The sequence below is a fragment of the Mixophyes fleayi genome, chromosome 1 (assembly GCF_038048845.1).
Source record: "Mixophyes fleayi isolate aMixFle1 chromosome 1, aMixFle1.hap1, whole genome shotgun sequence".
NCBI classification, from domain to species: Eukaryota; Metazoa; Chordata; class Amphibia; order Anura; family Limnodynastidae; genus Mixophyes; species Mixophyes fleayi.
Window position 1 is genome coordinate 108,830,876 of NC_134402.1, and position 17,348 is coordinate 108,848,223.

General features: G+C 40.5%; 1 protein-coding gene across 1 annotated transcript in view; it reads right to left on the bottom strand.

Moving 5' to 3' along the window:
* Positions 1-17,076, bottom strand: part of SMARCA5 (SNF2 related chromatin remodeling ATPase 5) — a 31,698-nt gene extending 14,622 nt beyond the window's left edge. The window contains exons 1-10 of the mRNA XM_075199254.1: positions 16,353-17,076; positions 11,482-11,565; positions 9,367-9,533; positions 8,845-8,945; positions 6,039-6,139; positions 4,551-4,730; positions 4,176-4,331; positions 3,941-4,072; positions 3,722-3,790; positions 3,526-3,635 (exon numbers count right to left, since the gene is read on the bottom strand). Of these exons, the coding sequence (XP_075055355.1) occupies positions 3,526-3,635; positions 3,722-3,790; positions 3,941-4,072; positions 4,176-4,331; positions 4,551-4,730; positions 6,039-6,139; positions 8,845-8,945; positions 9,367-9,533; positions 11,482-11,565; positions 16,353-16,520 (1,268 nt within the window). The 5' untranslated portion in view covers positions 16,521-17,076. The remainder of the gene's footprint in view (positions 1-3,525; positions 3,636-3,721; positions 3,791-3,940; positions 4,073-4,175; positions 4,332-4,550; positions 4,731-6,038; positions 6,140-8,844; positions 8,946-9,366; positions 9,534-11,481; positions 11,566-16,352) is intronic.
* Between the last annotated feature and the right edge of the window lie 272 nt (positions 17,077-17,348).

Here is a 17,348-nt window from a genome sequence, read left to right on the forward strand (position 1 = left end):
CACATAAACCCATAAAGCTCCGACCACATCCAGATTAACAGAGGAAGAAGGCCCAAGAGGAGGAATTCCTTCTTTAAAAGGGCCGGAACCACTATCTCATGATTTAAATAAAAACTAGGAACCACCCTAGGCAAGAAAGAAGGTACAGCCTATTCTCATGGAACACCAGATAAAGAATCAAGGCTCCGACACACGCTGAGTAGATGCAATGGCCAGCAAAAACACCACCTTCCATGTCAAGAAACGCAGATCAGCCGACTCCAGGGGTTTGAATGGAGGCTGCTGAAGAACCTCAATAACGAGGATCAAATCCCACGGGGCCAACGGAGGAACGTTGGGAGGCTGAACGTGCATAACCCCCCGAAGGAAAGTACAAACGTCAGGGAGGAAAGCCAACCGGCGCTGAAAGAAAATAGAAAGCGCAGAGACCTGAACCTTCAAAGAACTCAGTCTTAGTCCCATCTCTAACCAATCCTGAAGAAAGGCCAGAAAACAGCTAATCTATAAAAATGTAGAGTTATGACACTTCTCTAGAGTACATAGATCCTTCACACCTTGTGACAGATCTTAGCCGATACAGGCTTCCGAGTCTTTATGAGGGTCGCCACTACCCTAACCTCCTTGACCGCCAGTGGTTGGTTTCAACAGCCACGCCATTAAAGCCAGCCGAGGCAAGTCCGTATGGTGCAAATTGTTCTTGACTGAAAAGATCGGGACTAAGAGGAAAAGACCAGCCTGACCCTTCCACAAAAAGCAAGATGTTGGTGAATCAGAGCCAATATGGTGCCACCAGAACAATCGGAAAACCTTCCAACAGTACTCACCTTAGAACCCGCGGAATCATCGGAATTGGTGGAAAGTGATATCCTAAACAGGAGTCCCACCTAAACAACTTCCCCCACTGGGGTACTTAGTGCAATTGTCAAGGAAGGAAAGCCAGCAACAGATGGATTATCCATTATTTCAGTCAGGAGTCCTGAGGTAAACTCTAGCCAAATTTTCCCACCTTTGGAGTGCACCGGTCAGCAGGGGGGCCTCCTTTATACTCACAGCATTGGTGTTTTTTTTCTTTATATCCCCTATGAGGTACATATCTGACAAGGAGGAACTGTGAGAAGCTAGCAGCAGTAGAACTCTGAGGTGCCTCTGAAGCTCGACTGCGATGACAGAAAAAGGTGCAAATATCTCCTGCTTCGGAGCATACCACTGACAGCCGGAGAATCTCTCACTCCCCACTGTGATGGTTCAAACGCCCAGAGACAGCCTCTATCAGCCCAGGCTGCCACACTGCGTTGTGCTCCTGTATCAATGCCTATTCGGAATCTTTCCTAGGACTCCGAGATCCAAGCCCCCCTCTGCGGGGAAACTTAGCATCTCCCAACATGGCGGATCCTCAACAGAGTGCAGCGCTCTCTGCCCGTGGCAGCGTCAGACCAATTGGGACAGTGCAGTGACAGCCGCATTGCGCTGTCACTGCCCACAGTGTAAAGATTTTTCTGTTGGTCTTTTTCTTAAAATAAAGACGGAAGATACCGTATTTCCCCATGTATAAGACGCACCTTTTCCCCCAAAATTTTGGGTCTAATAACTGGGTGCGTCTTATACAGGGGTAGTAGCACTTACCCTGTCAGATGACTCCTCTGTCCAGTAAAGTCTTCTCTCTGTCTGATCCTGAGGCTGGAAACCCGATTAAGGTCCTCTCTGCGATGTCCTTTCAGGACCTTGACAAGGTCCTGAAAGGCATCCTTTCAGGACCTTGAGGTCCTCAAAGGATTGACAAGGTCCTGAAAGGACATCCGGACATCGCAGAGAGGACCTTAATCGGGTTTCCAGCATCAGGATCAGACAGAGAGAAGACAGAAGACTTTACCAGACAGAGGAATCATCTGACAGGGTAAGCCAGAATTCACTATAGCGTAGTCTCTCCACTGTATAAGCTGCACAAATACTCTGTGAAAAAATTGAGGATAATGTTTATCCTCAATTTTTTCACATGATTTATATAGGTGCGTCTTATACAGTGGAGCGTCCTATACATGGGAAAATACGGTAGTTCCATTAGAAACCTAAGAGGAAAACATTTTTAATCAACACATCTCCCCTCACCTAACATTACTAGAATAGAACAAGAAAAATAATAAAACCTAAACTAAACAGCAAGTACTGCCAAGAAGTACTAAACACAGCCCAACTGCTTGGGCACTTAAACAAACTGAGGTCTGTGGGGTTGCAGAGGGGAGGGGTCAGCAGCAAACTTAGTTGTTAACTATTTAAGTGCCAACTCCATGCACCCTCATACAACCCCACGGTAGCAGTGTTCCCCAGAGTGGATGATGGAGAAATACTCTTTAGTCTTGAACTTGCTTGGCTAGACTCTGGACCCAATTAGTCTTTTCTGTGGAGACAGAGTGAGAAGCATCACTAAAAAGCTTTCCCACAGGCCTGGGTTCTTTACCTGAAAAATTGAAGAGGGAACCAGACCACTATTCTCGCTCAGCACCATAGGGCAATTTGCACGCTGAGTGAACTCTACAATTGAGTTGGCTAATGCTATAGCCCAAGCAGGTTTTATAAATTCTTTTATCATGCAATTTATTAAGAAAATGTCACCAAGGCAGCCGAGTGCTGCTCAACTCCCTGGTTATACTGACTGCCAAAGATAACTCTCCTACTGCTTGCCAAGCCAGTGTTGGGACCCTCTGCGCATGCTTGAGTCTGTATGGGCACATGGACTGGTACTGGAAGTCCAGACCGATTTCCAGTTCCAGACAGTACAAAAAATATAAAATAAAATATTGAAGTTACAAAAAGACACCCCACCATAAAATACACATTCCAGAGTCCCCCAATTAATGCCTGAAAGTGTTTTGCAACTGACAGCTTGTCTGGCCAGAGCTTGAAGCCCACAGCATGGCACAATAGTGTCAACTCCGTCTCACTGAACATACTATGACTTGAAAATGTTCAGTAACAGTTTTAATCAGCTGAAACCAGTTGCTGTTTGGCAATTTCAATGATCTGAAAGCTAAGTCACTGAAGCTTCAATTAAATCATTGCAGTTTTAATAGATAAAATAACCTGCAATTTTATAAAGGACAGAAATCCAGACATTTCAGTGAACATTAGGGGCACTTCCTCTCCAAACTAGCAGAACGTCCTCAACTCTGCTAATGTAGACAAACCGTTTTGTGCTTATTCAACCTTGGATCAGGTAGGGGTAAATTAAACAAACTGGCCCCTCTATACCTGAAAAGTTGAATAGCACAGCTTGAAGAAAGTGTGATGTCACAAAGTTTCCCAGGAGCCTACTTATGGCTGACAACTGAATTTGTTATCTGTCCAAAAGCTGGTTCCTATAAGTAAACTTTTAGACAGACAAAATGGTGAACAAAAGATAAATCTTTAGAATTTATGATTTGATACAATGCAGACGTTTTTATAATCTGTTCACGTGTCTAATTGATCGGTGGTAAAGGAACAGGTATACTTTAAAGACTACATATATTTTTTTAAACCACGACTTACCATTCTCTCTGCATCTTACTTAGGCCCACATAGATTTTAATTTCTTTTTTAGGAGGTAGGCTTTTTTCCACCTCAGCCTTTATACGACGCAAAAGGAAAGGTCTCAATACCTAGAGGGAAAAAAATTTAATATTTTACAACTGTTAAAATATTTCAAATCCAAAAGGGAATGTGAAATCTAATGATTAACACTTGCCATATGAAGACGTTCCACCAATTCTTGATCTCCAAGACAGTTGTTTGTATCAAACCAAGAGTCAAAATCCTAGGACAACACAAAAATCAGTAAAACATGATAAAGATCTTACAAAATTCTCATTTTCTATTGCTCACTAGAACCAAAGAGGTTTATCTGCTGACTTTATCTTCCCATATCTCCTTGAATAGTCACGTCCACTTGTATAACATTAATTACCTCTGAAGAATTAAAGACATCTGGCAACAGAAAATTCAAAAGGGCCCAGAGTTCATGCAAATTATTCTGAAGGGGGGTTCCTGTTAGGAGGAGGCGATTTGTGGTCTTAAATTCTCTTACGATTTCAGATAGCTGAAATATATAAAATTGAAATTATTCAGTGGAAAATTGTTAATATTGAAAATGCTGAATGCACAGCAGCTTATAAAACAAACATTTCTAATCGTTCACCAACCTTCGATTTTTCATTTTTAATTCTGTGAGCTTCATCAATCACCAAATAGCGCCAATTAAACTTCTTGAAGACAGATTTCTCCCTAATGAGCATTTCATATGATGTCACACAAACATCCCATTCTCCTGGCAGAAGAACATCACGAACAAAGGCAGCCTGGGAAGACATTGTTTTAATTAGGGGTGGAAAAAAAAAAGCCATTAGTACTGTACTTAAAACAATGTACAACCCGTCCACTAGATGTATAGTTTACCAACACAGAGCAAGGCATTCTTTGCATTTCAAGAAATTTGACCAATTCCAACATAAAGTAGACGTATTTCAAAAACTAAAAGTAAAGTTTAAAAAAATATATAAAAACAGCTATAAACTTACTCTATGATCCTTGTCACCTATGAGACAAACTGCACGCAAGGATGGCACCCATCTTTTGAATTCCGCCATCCAGTTGTGCAAGGTAGACTTTGGAACCAAAACCATGTGAGGTCCAGGAATGCTCTTGTAATGCTTCATATATCCAAGAAGACTAATTGTCTGTAGAGTTTTACCCAGACCCTAAACACAGAACACAACACATTACTCATTTCTAATTTCATCTCATATTGGCAGTTTACAAATTGTAATCAAATTGTTAAGAGTGATTTGATTGGCATATATTGTTCAAGATTACTATGCAATTTAAAGAACTTATTCAAATTGTAAGTTTCATTATAAAATGGTGTATGTAACAAATTTTAGGAGAGCAGTCCAAAGGCATTTGATAGGTCTAAGTAGAATACATGAACATATTACACAGTATACCCAACTGCAGATGTATCCATCTAAGAAAACACCAATGGGCATATGGGCATATTCAATTAGGTCCGGCTATCACGATTACGCACGGCTGCGCATGTAAAGTGGAAACCGGCACCTCGGCATCGCAGTTTCCTTCGCAACCCTATGGGGTGTGCATGGAAATCCGCAATGTTGCAGTAACGTGTTGTCAGTGGGAGCACGTATCCTCGATCTTTAGACTTAATTTAATATGCCCCCAAGTATGTAACTGTAAACTTGAAGGCTTGATTTGGCAAGGCCTCACATGGTAGCATTGCTTATGGTGCATCAACCACAGACAACACACGTAAAATGAAGTTGCAAAAGCGATCGCAGATCCTTATGACAATTACTCTTGCTCACATGTGAATGCTTTTATAATTAATTTTTTTAATAATGCTTTTATATGCATTCAACATTTTATACATGGCCTTTTCCCCAATTCCAAAGGCAACTATTTTATGTTCAGTCTTCTAACTCTTGTATGTAAACGAACCCTTGAGGTTTTAATTTGAAATAAAAGTATTTGAATATTGTTTTCTGATAATATAGCCTTGCTTAAAGTAGCAAACCCTGGTTTATTTTTCCTTTGAATAGCAAGTACAGTACCATTTAAGTATGCATTTGATAGTTATTTTTCTTAGCCCTCTTCCTACAAATAATTTTCCTTCCAAAAATCTCCCAAATCATGGCTGCCAGTCACACACACACAGGCTCAAAGCATATAATGTGAAGGCAGAGGGCACAGTGGCATTTTACGGTGCAAAAAGAGCTCAGATGGGCATTCCAAAGCTTCTCTGCTCACTATATCATGTGCCATGTAACTGTTTGCCATGGTAGTCACATGACACTGCAGAATTATAAACCATTAAAAGCAGCCTGAAGAAACAATCAAGGGGAAAAAAAATTAATTACCAAGATTTAAGATATATGGCAGGCTTTGTGAAGAATGTGTGTGTGTTTTTTTTTTTTTTTAAATTAAAAACAAAAAACAAGAGAAATCTATGGATATACTGCTTTTGTATTCAAAAGACTTTTTTCACATACCATTTCATCAGCAAGGATGCCATTAATGCCATTCTCATACAGAGATATTAGCCAGTTCAAGCCTCTGACCTGATAATCCCTTAATTTACCATTTTTTACATCTGTGAAAGAATAAAGAACAGCAATAAACAAGTTAAGAATAGTTCAAGACAAGAGAACACATTTTTCTTGTTTAGTGATTAAGTTTTAAAAAACACATTAAATAAACTGTTTCGTATTTACCCAACACTCTACTTCAGCTGTTAAAAAAAAAGTATAGACAGACAGTCTAAGCAGCTTCCATGTATATAGAACAAAGTCTTAAATGGATCCGATATAGATATAAAAAAAGCAGAGAATGCAGACAATTTAATTCCTGTGATGTCCCATGAGCACAGTCAAGAAGGACTGACCACCTGGGTTGCATGTGCAGTCACCTCAATAGGTTACTGGTACTCCCACCCTCCTCCCTGCCATAGTGCAGTCCTAAACCAGCAAGAGACTAAATGAGGAGGTACTGGATACTTTTGATGGCCCTTGTAAAATAATTCCTGTACAGATAGACTAGCAGACAATGCACTACACCCGAGGAGAATCTATGGGGGGGGTATTCAATTGTCAGTGATTTTTTTTTTTTTTTTTTTTTTATCGTGTTAACAATGTTTTTTCATCATTTTCAAGCAGGTTAACTTTACCCGCAAATTCAATTCCATTTTTAACGCTACTTTTTTTTTAATGAAACAGTCCACTCGCGCTCCAGTTGAAGGTCTATTGAAAGTATAGGGTGTGCAAGAGACGTCCACGTTAAAAGCTATTAAATTGTTTAACGCGGCGGGTAAACCAGGAAAATATGCTGTTTTATCTCGCACCTCCTTGGGGTATGTTAAAAAAAAAACCTCTGAAAAGTATTTGAAATCATAATGTGGAAAAAAGTTAAACTTATGTTTATCACTAATGCCTAACTTGTGTCAGTTGATTTTCTTGTGAAAAAATAATGAAATAAAACATTGAAGAAAAAAAAATTATATTTATGTATGTTTTTGGTACAAATATGAATGTAGTAATGTGTTTTGACATGGTATATATGATTGTATGGTAAAAAATATGCTAAAGAAATTACTGTAATGTCGATACTATCAATGTGTAATGCAATCGAATGTATGCGGAAAAAAAAATTGTGTGTGTTATACATAACCGAGTTTAAAACTCCCCTTCACTCCCCTAAAATCTCGCAAACACAATTTTTAATGCGCGGGGGTAGCATTCCCTCTTTTTCAATTGAATTGCACGAGTTTTCCCGTTGGCCAACCCAAAATGGTCGCTATCGCCATTAAATTACGTGGCGGGGGGGGGGGGGGGGGGAAATCGCTAACAATTGAATACCCCCCTTGGAGTTTACAAGGCAGAGGGAACAGGGTTAGAATAAAATGATGCAGACTACTAGTTTGATATGTTGTGCAGGTCAGTAGTGTTTTGGGGCTCCAGGTGCCATTGAGCAGAAATCAGAAGCCAATTAGATGCTTTATGCTCTCAGAACATGTGTATGGTGTAAAGTCAGAGAAAACGTTAGGTTTAAACAAGTAAACCATGAGAGGGACCACATTGTTTTCTTAGAAAAACTAGACATGGAGACCTATAGGGGGTGAGGGGGGAGGGGAGACGAAGAAAAAAAGAAAGAAAAAAACAAACTGGCAGAAACAAAGAGAGGGGAATGCATGCGCTCATAGGGGATAATCTTGCAGGATCTTTGTGGCCGCAGAGGGCAGCAAAGACGATCGATCAAGAGATCAACTAATCATTCTGAGCCACTCAAGAGTGATGAAAATTCGGATCTACTTTACTGAAATGGGAGGCACAGGAACAGCATAGATTACTAGGGTTGGCAACAACTTTGCCTATTTATAATCACACTAAGCGACTCCAAGAGCTAGATATGACACTTTACTCCCTTATTGTCTATCTTCTCCAGTGTCTTCCCTGATAAAGGCAGTATTGTCCAACAACCAATACTTGAGCGAGAGAACCCTGCATGTCACTACAGATTTGGCCATTACTCTGACAGAATAGCGGGACAGGTCCTCCAAGACAGACAATGTGTCCAAGATATTAGAGGCAAGCAGTGTCCGCTCTACCCTGGAAATGCCATTTGCAAGTTCACCAGGAGGAGTCCTGCTTCAGTGAAGTACATCTGTCACTTAAGTGGCTCCAGAACACAAACATTTGTCTGTATCCACCGATTCCTTTGACATCAACTCACTGAAAAGCTGGTCTGGGGAGGGGGGATTAGTAAAAGATAAGTTAGGTGGGAAATACAGTCCACAAACTGACAAGAGGGAGAAAATCCACTCTGGTTCATGCACTGCCTAGATGGCATCTGGGACTTCAGAGTAACAGCAATCAGGCCTCTTCGGAGCCAACTGCATTTACAGGTAATAATTTGTCATTTTATTCAGACATAGCTGTGGATATTCAAGGTTGGAGGTCTAGCTTGGGCAAAGACTCATGAGAACCAGACATGCCAGCAACACAAAAATAAAAAAAATGCTGTCTCTGGGATACTCTGACACCAACTAAATGAAAGATTAGCCTTACTTGCTACCGACTAGACAAGCTCGAAAGTAAAAATAGAAAGATATAACATAATTAAAAGGACAGTGCCATCAGTTTTCACTCATGGAATACATGCTGCTGGCAACACATTTCATATGGTCATAAAGCAACCAAGCGCACAGGTAATTACCATTAACATGTAATAATGTTCTTTTATCGCAAGGTAATCATTAGTACTGAAAGAGTCACTCTAGTATACACCTAAAAGGACACTTACATGATGGGGACACTTCAAATCTGGTGCAAACATTGGTCGTCTTGGAATTTTCCGTTAACAATTCTTCATCCTCTTCCTGCTCCGTTCTCCGATGTCGGTAACTGTTACAAATCAGATTTTTTTTAAAAAAAAAATCAAGTATTGTCTGAACAGCAGCTTTAGCATATGCAAGTAGCCAAAAGCTCTTTGTCAGTAGAATTCACTAGTCATTGAAACTACACTCCACTAAATGTTGTTCTACATCAGCAAACTAATCCCCAACTATCACAAATTCACACTCAACATAAAGGGCAAATAAAGCTATTTTATGCCAAATTTGTCAAACAAATTATTTACAATACATGTGGCCAGTCTTAAATGAATCAGTGCATGGCTAGCTTAACTGTAAGGAATACATGCAGATTCACAGAATAATCATATTTGGGTTTTTTTCTTCAATCTATTGTTCTCATTTAATTGTTTATTTGTGCATATTACTAAACAGAATAGTACACAGATTAAATAAATACCAAGGCTACTTACTCTCCTACTGATAGCAAATCTTGTTTCTCATCTTTCTTTAACCGAGGGCGTCCTGGCTTCATTTTTAATGGAGAAGTTGGTGTTTTTTGAGCAGCTGGTTGAATAAAGTGTGCAAACAACTCTGTTTGTTTCAGAAGGTAGTCAAATCTGTTTGACCGGTCTGTTTTCTAAGTAAACAAAATCCATTAAAACATTAGATTATTTTGAAAATACTTGCATCAAGGGGGAAAAAAAAAAAATCTGCATTTGCAATTATTAAAGTAGTAATCTAGAAATTCTGCTTCTAGTTTGAACATGATACCGTTTAATAAATAACCCAAGTTGTCGAATCTTCATGACCAAACCAATGTTTATGGATTTCAGTAACATTTTTCACCATGAATAATCTTTCGGGCAGATCAGCCTCTTTTTGTACAAAATATTCTGAAAAACTGCTTTTAATTTTTGGTGGTTTAACATGGAGAAAAATTAGCAAAAATTGGATTACACCCTTTTCAATGATTATTCCCAAAGCTACTTTTAGCACAATCCCCAGTAACTACCACAAAATGTAAGCGGCTAGAATAGGGGTATCAAATTTGTGCACTTCTTGCTAAGTCTGAGGCAATTGTAGGACACAAACATTTCAGTCTGAGAAGCGTTTTCCCTCTTGAAGGTAGCTCAACTAGAAATTGATGCAAAGAGGCATTCATATATTTTCTCAATAGACCATGTGAACATTTTGGTGGGCTTGGACAGGGACAATAATGGAAAGGTAAACAGTAAAATATTTAGATTTTTATTTAGATAAGATCATTGTTGACCCAACCCTTCTCCCCATATACATATTTCTACAGCTGTAGATATCACCTATAACATAGGACATAGCACTGGAACTCCCAGTCACCTTTATAAATGGCATCTAAAACAGCTGTCCAGGCTTCATAAGTCTAAGATATCATTTATATGCAGAGGGCTGTCGGGAAGCAGTTCAAATTGCAATCACCCATATATACCAATAAAAGGTTAATCAACAAATTATTGGTAAAATATATTCAATGCTGTATTTAACAGCATATTCTCCCCTATAACCTTCCGAAGAGCCACGAGTTACCCTGAATTTAATGTATAAAGATAGAGGGATACACAAAAAATATAATAAAATATATATATATATATATATATATATATATATATATATATATATATATATATATATATATATATATATATATATATATATATATATATATAACTAATTACAAAATGACACCACCCCCCCATCCCAAAACTCCACTCAGGTGTGCCAAATGCCCTAAAATGGTCCCACATATGCCCCCAGATGCCTATTTGACACATTCCTCACATACTACATGTAGTGAGAACATTCCCTTCAGCGATCCGACATGTCTCAGACCTCTCCCATTCAGTGTGAAGGCCAACTATTATTTAGTCACCCAACCAATTACTAATTTTATTAATGCCATGTGGTGCTGACTGCTCTCCCACCTCCAATCAGGGCCGGATTAAGGGAATGGAGGCCCCTGGGCTAAGGGGGCCTCCATTGCCCCATGAGGGCCCCGCCCCCCCCCCCCCATGATCCGAGCCGCCGCCCCCCCCCCCCCCCGTGATCCGAGCTGCACCCAAGGCACTCACCTCCTTCTCCTGGCATTGCGGTCCTTCCCCGGCGCGCTGTACGCTCTTTACCGAGGAGATTTCGTGAGAGTGAGACTCACGAGATCTCCTCAGTAAGGAGACTACAGCGCGCCGGGGAAGGACTGCAGTGAAAGTGCTCAGCAGCATTGATTGGGCCGGGGGCGTCCCCGCCCCCCGACCGATCAATAATGCTGTTGAGCACTTTCAAGGGCCCCCTGGATGCCCGAGGCCCCTGGGCTGTAGCCCAGTTAGCCCTATGGTTAATCCGGCCCTGCCTCCAATGTGCAGTATCACCTACCATGCGGAGATGGCTGCTCCCACCATGTTCAGTCCTATTCTCTGCTTTATGACAAAGGAGAATAAGCCAGAGTGGGGGCACAGTGACTGGGGCTGCACATGAGCTCACTATTTTTTTTAGGGTCCCCATCCAACCACATGTTTCTGACATGCAAGTAAACATTTTTGCAGATCTAGACTTACCCTTTTTTCCTCATAGCCAGGATCCATTTCATTGCCTTCTTTTGATTTGTTAAGAGAATCATCTTCATTATCAGGTTGCCCTTCCTATGAGTAAGAAAAAAAAAATTACTGTGTAAAAAAGTGTGATGCCCTGAAGGGAAAGTTTGTCTACAGTTTGAGAAGCAATAGTACTAAAAACAATATCAGATTAACACATTAATGGCTAGTGTTCCTGACCACACATATTGTTGGTGTTACGCCATATAATTCTTTTGGGGAAAAAAAGAAACATACAACCTTACTCATTGTTAATTTTACACAATTACTAAAACCTTGTAAAGTTACCCTAAAAATACAAATAGTGGTAAACAAATGTGTGAACCTTAAGCTGGCTACCCACAGATATTAAAAAAAATGCCAGTGACACCACTAGCCAAGGGGAAAGGAAAAGGGTTAATGGAGGCACAAGCTCAAATGGGTATGTAGATACAATCATATTAAGTAACAACACTAGTAAATGGCATAATTTTAAAGCCAAGTTGGTAAGAGGCCTTACTCGATGTCTGACAATGCTAATGGGAAGAGAAAAAGTTTAGTTAAAAAATAAATAAAAACAAATCACCAGAGATAGCATACACTAACTGCAAGTGGGTACAAAGCCCCTGTGAACAAAAACTGTTCATGTAAGGACAAGAAGGTGAAAGCCATGGGGTAACAAACAGTGGGGAGTTTTTTTTGGGTGTGGAATTGTGGCTAAATTCAATATTGTGGCTAAATTCAATCTGTGCAAAGTTGGAAGCATTTTTGCAGTTGGTGTGTCATTTATATATGCATCATGGGCATACAGAAACAGTTTCTGGAGACTTGCCTAACAAAAGCACCTATACAAGAGGTATACCTGATCCAGATCTCTCCTGATCTTCAACAAGTCTGGACCAGCTTTACCTTGAACTAATACGCAATATCTGAATGCAGTTTCTTAAAAAAAAAATAAAAAAAAAAAAACACAATGAAATTAGTATTTTCTTTACACATGGTTAGGAATCTGTTAGAAATAACATGTTTGAAAAACACCAACCTACTAAAAAAAAACAAAAAAAAAAACAAGCAATTTCTGACTTCTTAAATAAGTAGAGCTGTTCTGACACATTAAGGGGTAGATTCAATTAAAGAACAATGCAGGCCGCAATTATTATTACCGTTACTACGGTCATTTCTCCACAGATATTTGCTCGTGGCTCAGAGCTGCAAGCAAATAAATCAATTGAGAAATTACCATACTAACAGGAATAATGCACAGAAATTACTATAGTAATGATAATAGTGAGGAGGGCCACCTTGTTCTAAAGAACATTGCAGCTAATTGAAACTACCCATAAGAACTGAACCACATTATTATTTATTTTCTGTGAAAATTCATTAGTCAAACAATGAGGTTGAAGATGATACTTAGGGGCATATTCAACTAGATTCTGGGATCGCAGCCGCGCACATAAAGTGTAATCGAGGTATCGCCACATCGCAGATTTCTCTTAGCAATCCTATGGGGTGCGAAGGGAAATCTGCAATGTAGCGGTATCGGGAAGCAGGCGGCCGTGCATGGCTGCGATCCCGGAAGTTAATTGAAAATGCCCCTTACAGCGGAAGGAAGCATACTCAACACGTTAGATCCTACTACTGCAAGATACATAGGCTAAGTATACACTGACCCGATGATTGCACAAAGAACCTCCAATAAGCTGACATCCGACCGTTTGATCAGATATTGTGTGTGTGTGTATAGTGACACGATGATCTAAAGTCATCCCAAAGTGACTATCATCGTTTCATTTGGCTGGTCGTACGGTTTAATATTTTCCAACCAATCACCGACCGATCATGTAGTGTGTATGCACTCATGCTCACGATCTCCATAGTTTACAGTCTCATGTTCTTTTCAGCCAAATGCTAGCAATGAATGTCCCAGTGAATAAATGTAGAGTGCTGTAGAAGAAATAATTAATTTGTTTGTTTCGAGACAGAATGTTTTGTTTCAGAGTCACAGAAGCTAACGAAATTTGCTAGGACATGTGGATAGCTAAAACAAGGTGGTTTTAATCAATGCGACAATAATAAATGATTTAATGATGTCATTCTCTTAAGACTAGAAGACCAGATCAAGAGCACAGATCTGAAGGTAAATCGTGTCAGTATGAAACGTCAGACTTTCAGTCGTGGGTACAATCGTTTGAGACCACAACGGTCTGAAAATTCTTCAGTGTGTACCTAGCCATATGTCTAGCACAGTATTTTCTATTAGTTTTATTGAGTTAAGGTAAACCCCTTTACTAGCAACAAATAAAGGAATTGCGTTTACATAAGTTCTGCAATCGGCGAGACTGGAAAATTGTAACTATATCACTGATTATTAAGGTGTAAACTATCTGTACACACACACTTGCAAGTGTCAACTGCTCAAACAGCAGAAGAAATGTTCAGTGAGGCCAGCCAGCACTTGAAGTGTCAGTGTGCAATGATCTATGACTTATACCCCTTTCTCACTAAAATCCCAGGTCAGAGACAGGATAATAAACAGTTTCAACCCTTCAACATTGAACCCATGTCAGCTATTATCAAGTTGAGTCATTAAAAGGGGACAGCAGAAGCTCATATAGATAATGTAGTAGATACCACTGAGCTGCTTTTAGCAGAACCCAGGTAGAATCACTCAGGAACACCTTTTAAAAACGCAGCGAATCCAGCTCCAACACAGGAATAACCCTGATCGCAACCATGGTTGCAGACCCAGGTTGACCCATTCACACCAACACACTACATGGTTCATTCCCAAGTCCATATCTCGGTGTGAAAGGACTAAGTGGCACAGAGTTAAGCTGGGTACACACTACAAAAAATTCGACCAACTTTTTATGCTGAGTGATTTTACATGCGATCGATGTTACGATCGCTCAGTCCATGGACTGCATACACACTAACCTTGTTTATGACGATAAAGGGAAGAGCGGACGTCCCTTTAGCGACTTTTTACAGCCATGTTGTCATGAACAATGATTTTAATTCCGTACACACTGCAGCGACATTTGCGGGAAATGTAACGAGATACCAAATACATTAGCATAAAGGGGCAGAGGTTTCGATAAAGTTAACACCCAAAGCTGCATAAAAAGAGAAGGCAACACTGTCTTCATTCATTTCTATAAAATAGAAGTTTAGTAATATACAGTACATTAAATTTAGAAAAACATTTAACTTCTAAAGTGCAATGCAATGAATATTCCCTAATAAAATCCCTTCGTATGTAATGGAATGCTTCAAAATTTTTGTACCTTTTTCCTGCAATCAAAATGTTGCTTGAACACTGTGTGGTTTATTATGGGTACTTCACAATTATAAGTTAATCAAGGTTAATATAACATTAATAGGTTATAAAGGTATAAGTGTATAAAGAGTAAATATGAATAACACACGTGCTTTACACCAGTGTAATGGTCTGCAGCCAGACAGGTGCAATATACATCAATACAAAACACAAGTCAAAAATTAACACACACGCCCCCCAGGTTGAGGAAGTATCGGAGGATTGTCGTGGATCGGTCGGAAGTTTATACACACTATACAGCGGAAACGAGATTGGAACGAAAATATTAAACAGTACGACCAACCAAATAAGGCGACAGTCGTCCATTTGGGCAGACTTTTGACCATCGTGTCACTGCACACACTGACTCGAATTTCGAAAGAGCGGTCGTATGTCGGCTGTTTGAGCCGATTATTGTACGAAAACAGTGTAGTGTGTACCCAGCTTTAGCAGTAAGAGTTGAATGTGTACCTCAGTGGATTACAAACTTTTTCAGTTCAAGGCACCCTTAGGGCCTCTATAATTTTTTCAAGGCACCCCTAAGCCAAAATAATTACCAATGAGCCCCCCGCCTTGCTTACCACTGACCCTGGCCGAGGCACCCTTGTGAGATCGCCGAGGCACCCCAGGGAGCCTAGGCACACAGTTTGGGAACCACTGGTGTACCTAATAAGAACCACAATTAAACAAGTACATATAGGCAAGACAGGAAAAGTTATCTAACCTTTATAAAAGCTTTATTGGTGAATGTTCCCATATCATAACAAACTCCTTAGAACAGAATGTCATAGGTAAAAAAAAACATTTTCCCATGGTCATAACCATATCAAATATTTAATTTTGTATGAGATTACGCATGTTAACAGCATTGTTTTTCAAGATTACACTGTATGCTGTTTGGTATCAATATAAACATGCTCCACTGTAATAAGATGAAGCATAAGGAAACATACTAAATCAAAAGTCATAAGCCATAGTAGCTTTATGAAACAGTATATTCATAAAGGAAAGAGATCAACAACATATTCTATTACTTAGATCATATGGGAGGATACAGAAGGACAAATACATACAGCCCTGTTTCAGCATGTCCTTCAATAGAGATCTGAACAGAGACACTCCTTCAGGTAACTATATTTCAATATTCAATCAAACCTTCACTTTTGTGCCAGCAAAGAGATATTTAGTGTACATTAATATTTTCTGCCTCAATTGAGATCAGGCAACACCACCATATTTTAGTCTGGCTGAGAGAAATATATAAACTATGATTAAGAAAGAAAATGGTGTAATTTTCATAAAATTTCCAAAATGACCATTCGGAGAAGTTTTATGAAAGGAATACTCGGCGGTGCTGGTTACATAAGACTCATCAACAGATAAAGGCACAGTCCCCATCCACAGACATACAGACCCTCTGCCATGACTACCACTGTATGCTCACAGCTCTCCGGCCTGGAACCACCACGGAGCGTCCCTGGACCATTGAACCCGCTACATCTTTCAAAGTCCCCCATTGAAAACCTGCGCTCACCTCCATCACTTTCTCCCTCAACCCGGCTCCATCACTCTCAGATCCCTGCTTGTTCCCGCCTGCATCCCCCGCTTCCTCCACCGTCATCTTCTCCAGCCCCCGGGCTTCTTCCTCCTTCACTTCGCTGCCCGGCTGGCGAGGCTGCTGCTCAGCGCTTTCCTGGGACATGTCTCCTGACGGAGTAAGACAGGACACGGGCGACAATGAACAGAGCCGGCACTAAACGCACAGGAGGGGGCGGCGCGCTACGACACACGCGGCTGGCGGGAGACGCTGTAAAGGGAAGAGGCGCGCGCACTCAATCTGCCGGCTTCTTTTTGTTAATTGTTGAAGCGCGCGTGACTGCGCCCCTAGTGGAGGAGGCGGTACCACGCCGGGAGATCTCGCGATATCTATTGCTACCACCTCACCCGCAGCTCAAAAGTCATCCCCAGAATGCATCAATCCCAGTGACAGTTATGGCGTCTCACGTCAACTTTTATTGTCACAGTAAACTGTAGATTGTAACGTTCTCCGAGTACGAATACTGTCGGCTTAAGAAACCCGTGGCCCTCCAGCTACTGTGAAACAATTCCCAGCATGGCCGAAGCGAGTCACAGAACACAATAGCTTGCAAGGCATGCTGAGACTTGTAGTTGCACAACAGTCGGAGCGTTCTAGATAGTAGCAGTCACCTAGACTGAACCGCATCTGCCGCTTAGTAGACGTGACACGATAGGTGTGCGTACATGTCAGCAGAACACGGGGATGGGCGGGGTTATGGATTGAATGAGAGGCGGGGTTTGGAGAAGCGGTGACGTCAGCCGTTGAAAAGGCCGGGTAAAAAAAAAAAAAAAGACGGATTGTCAAACAATCTCGCGAGATTCCCCATTTGCCGGTAGTCTCATTGTTATGTGCGCCATGCGACATCCATTGTTCTTGTTTCGGCTTTCGAAAATTTGGCGCCATATATTGGGGCTCACACCCTAATAGTAAAATATATATTGTAGTTCAAAA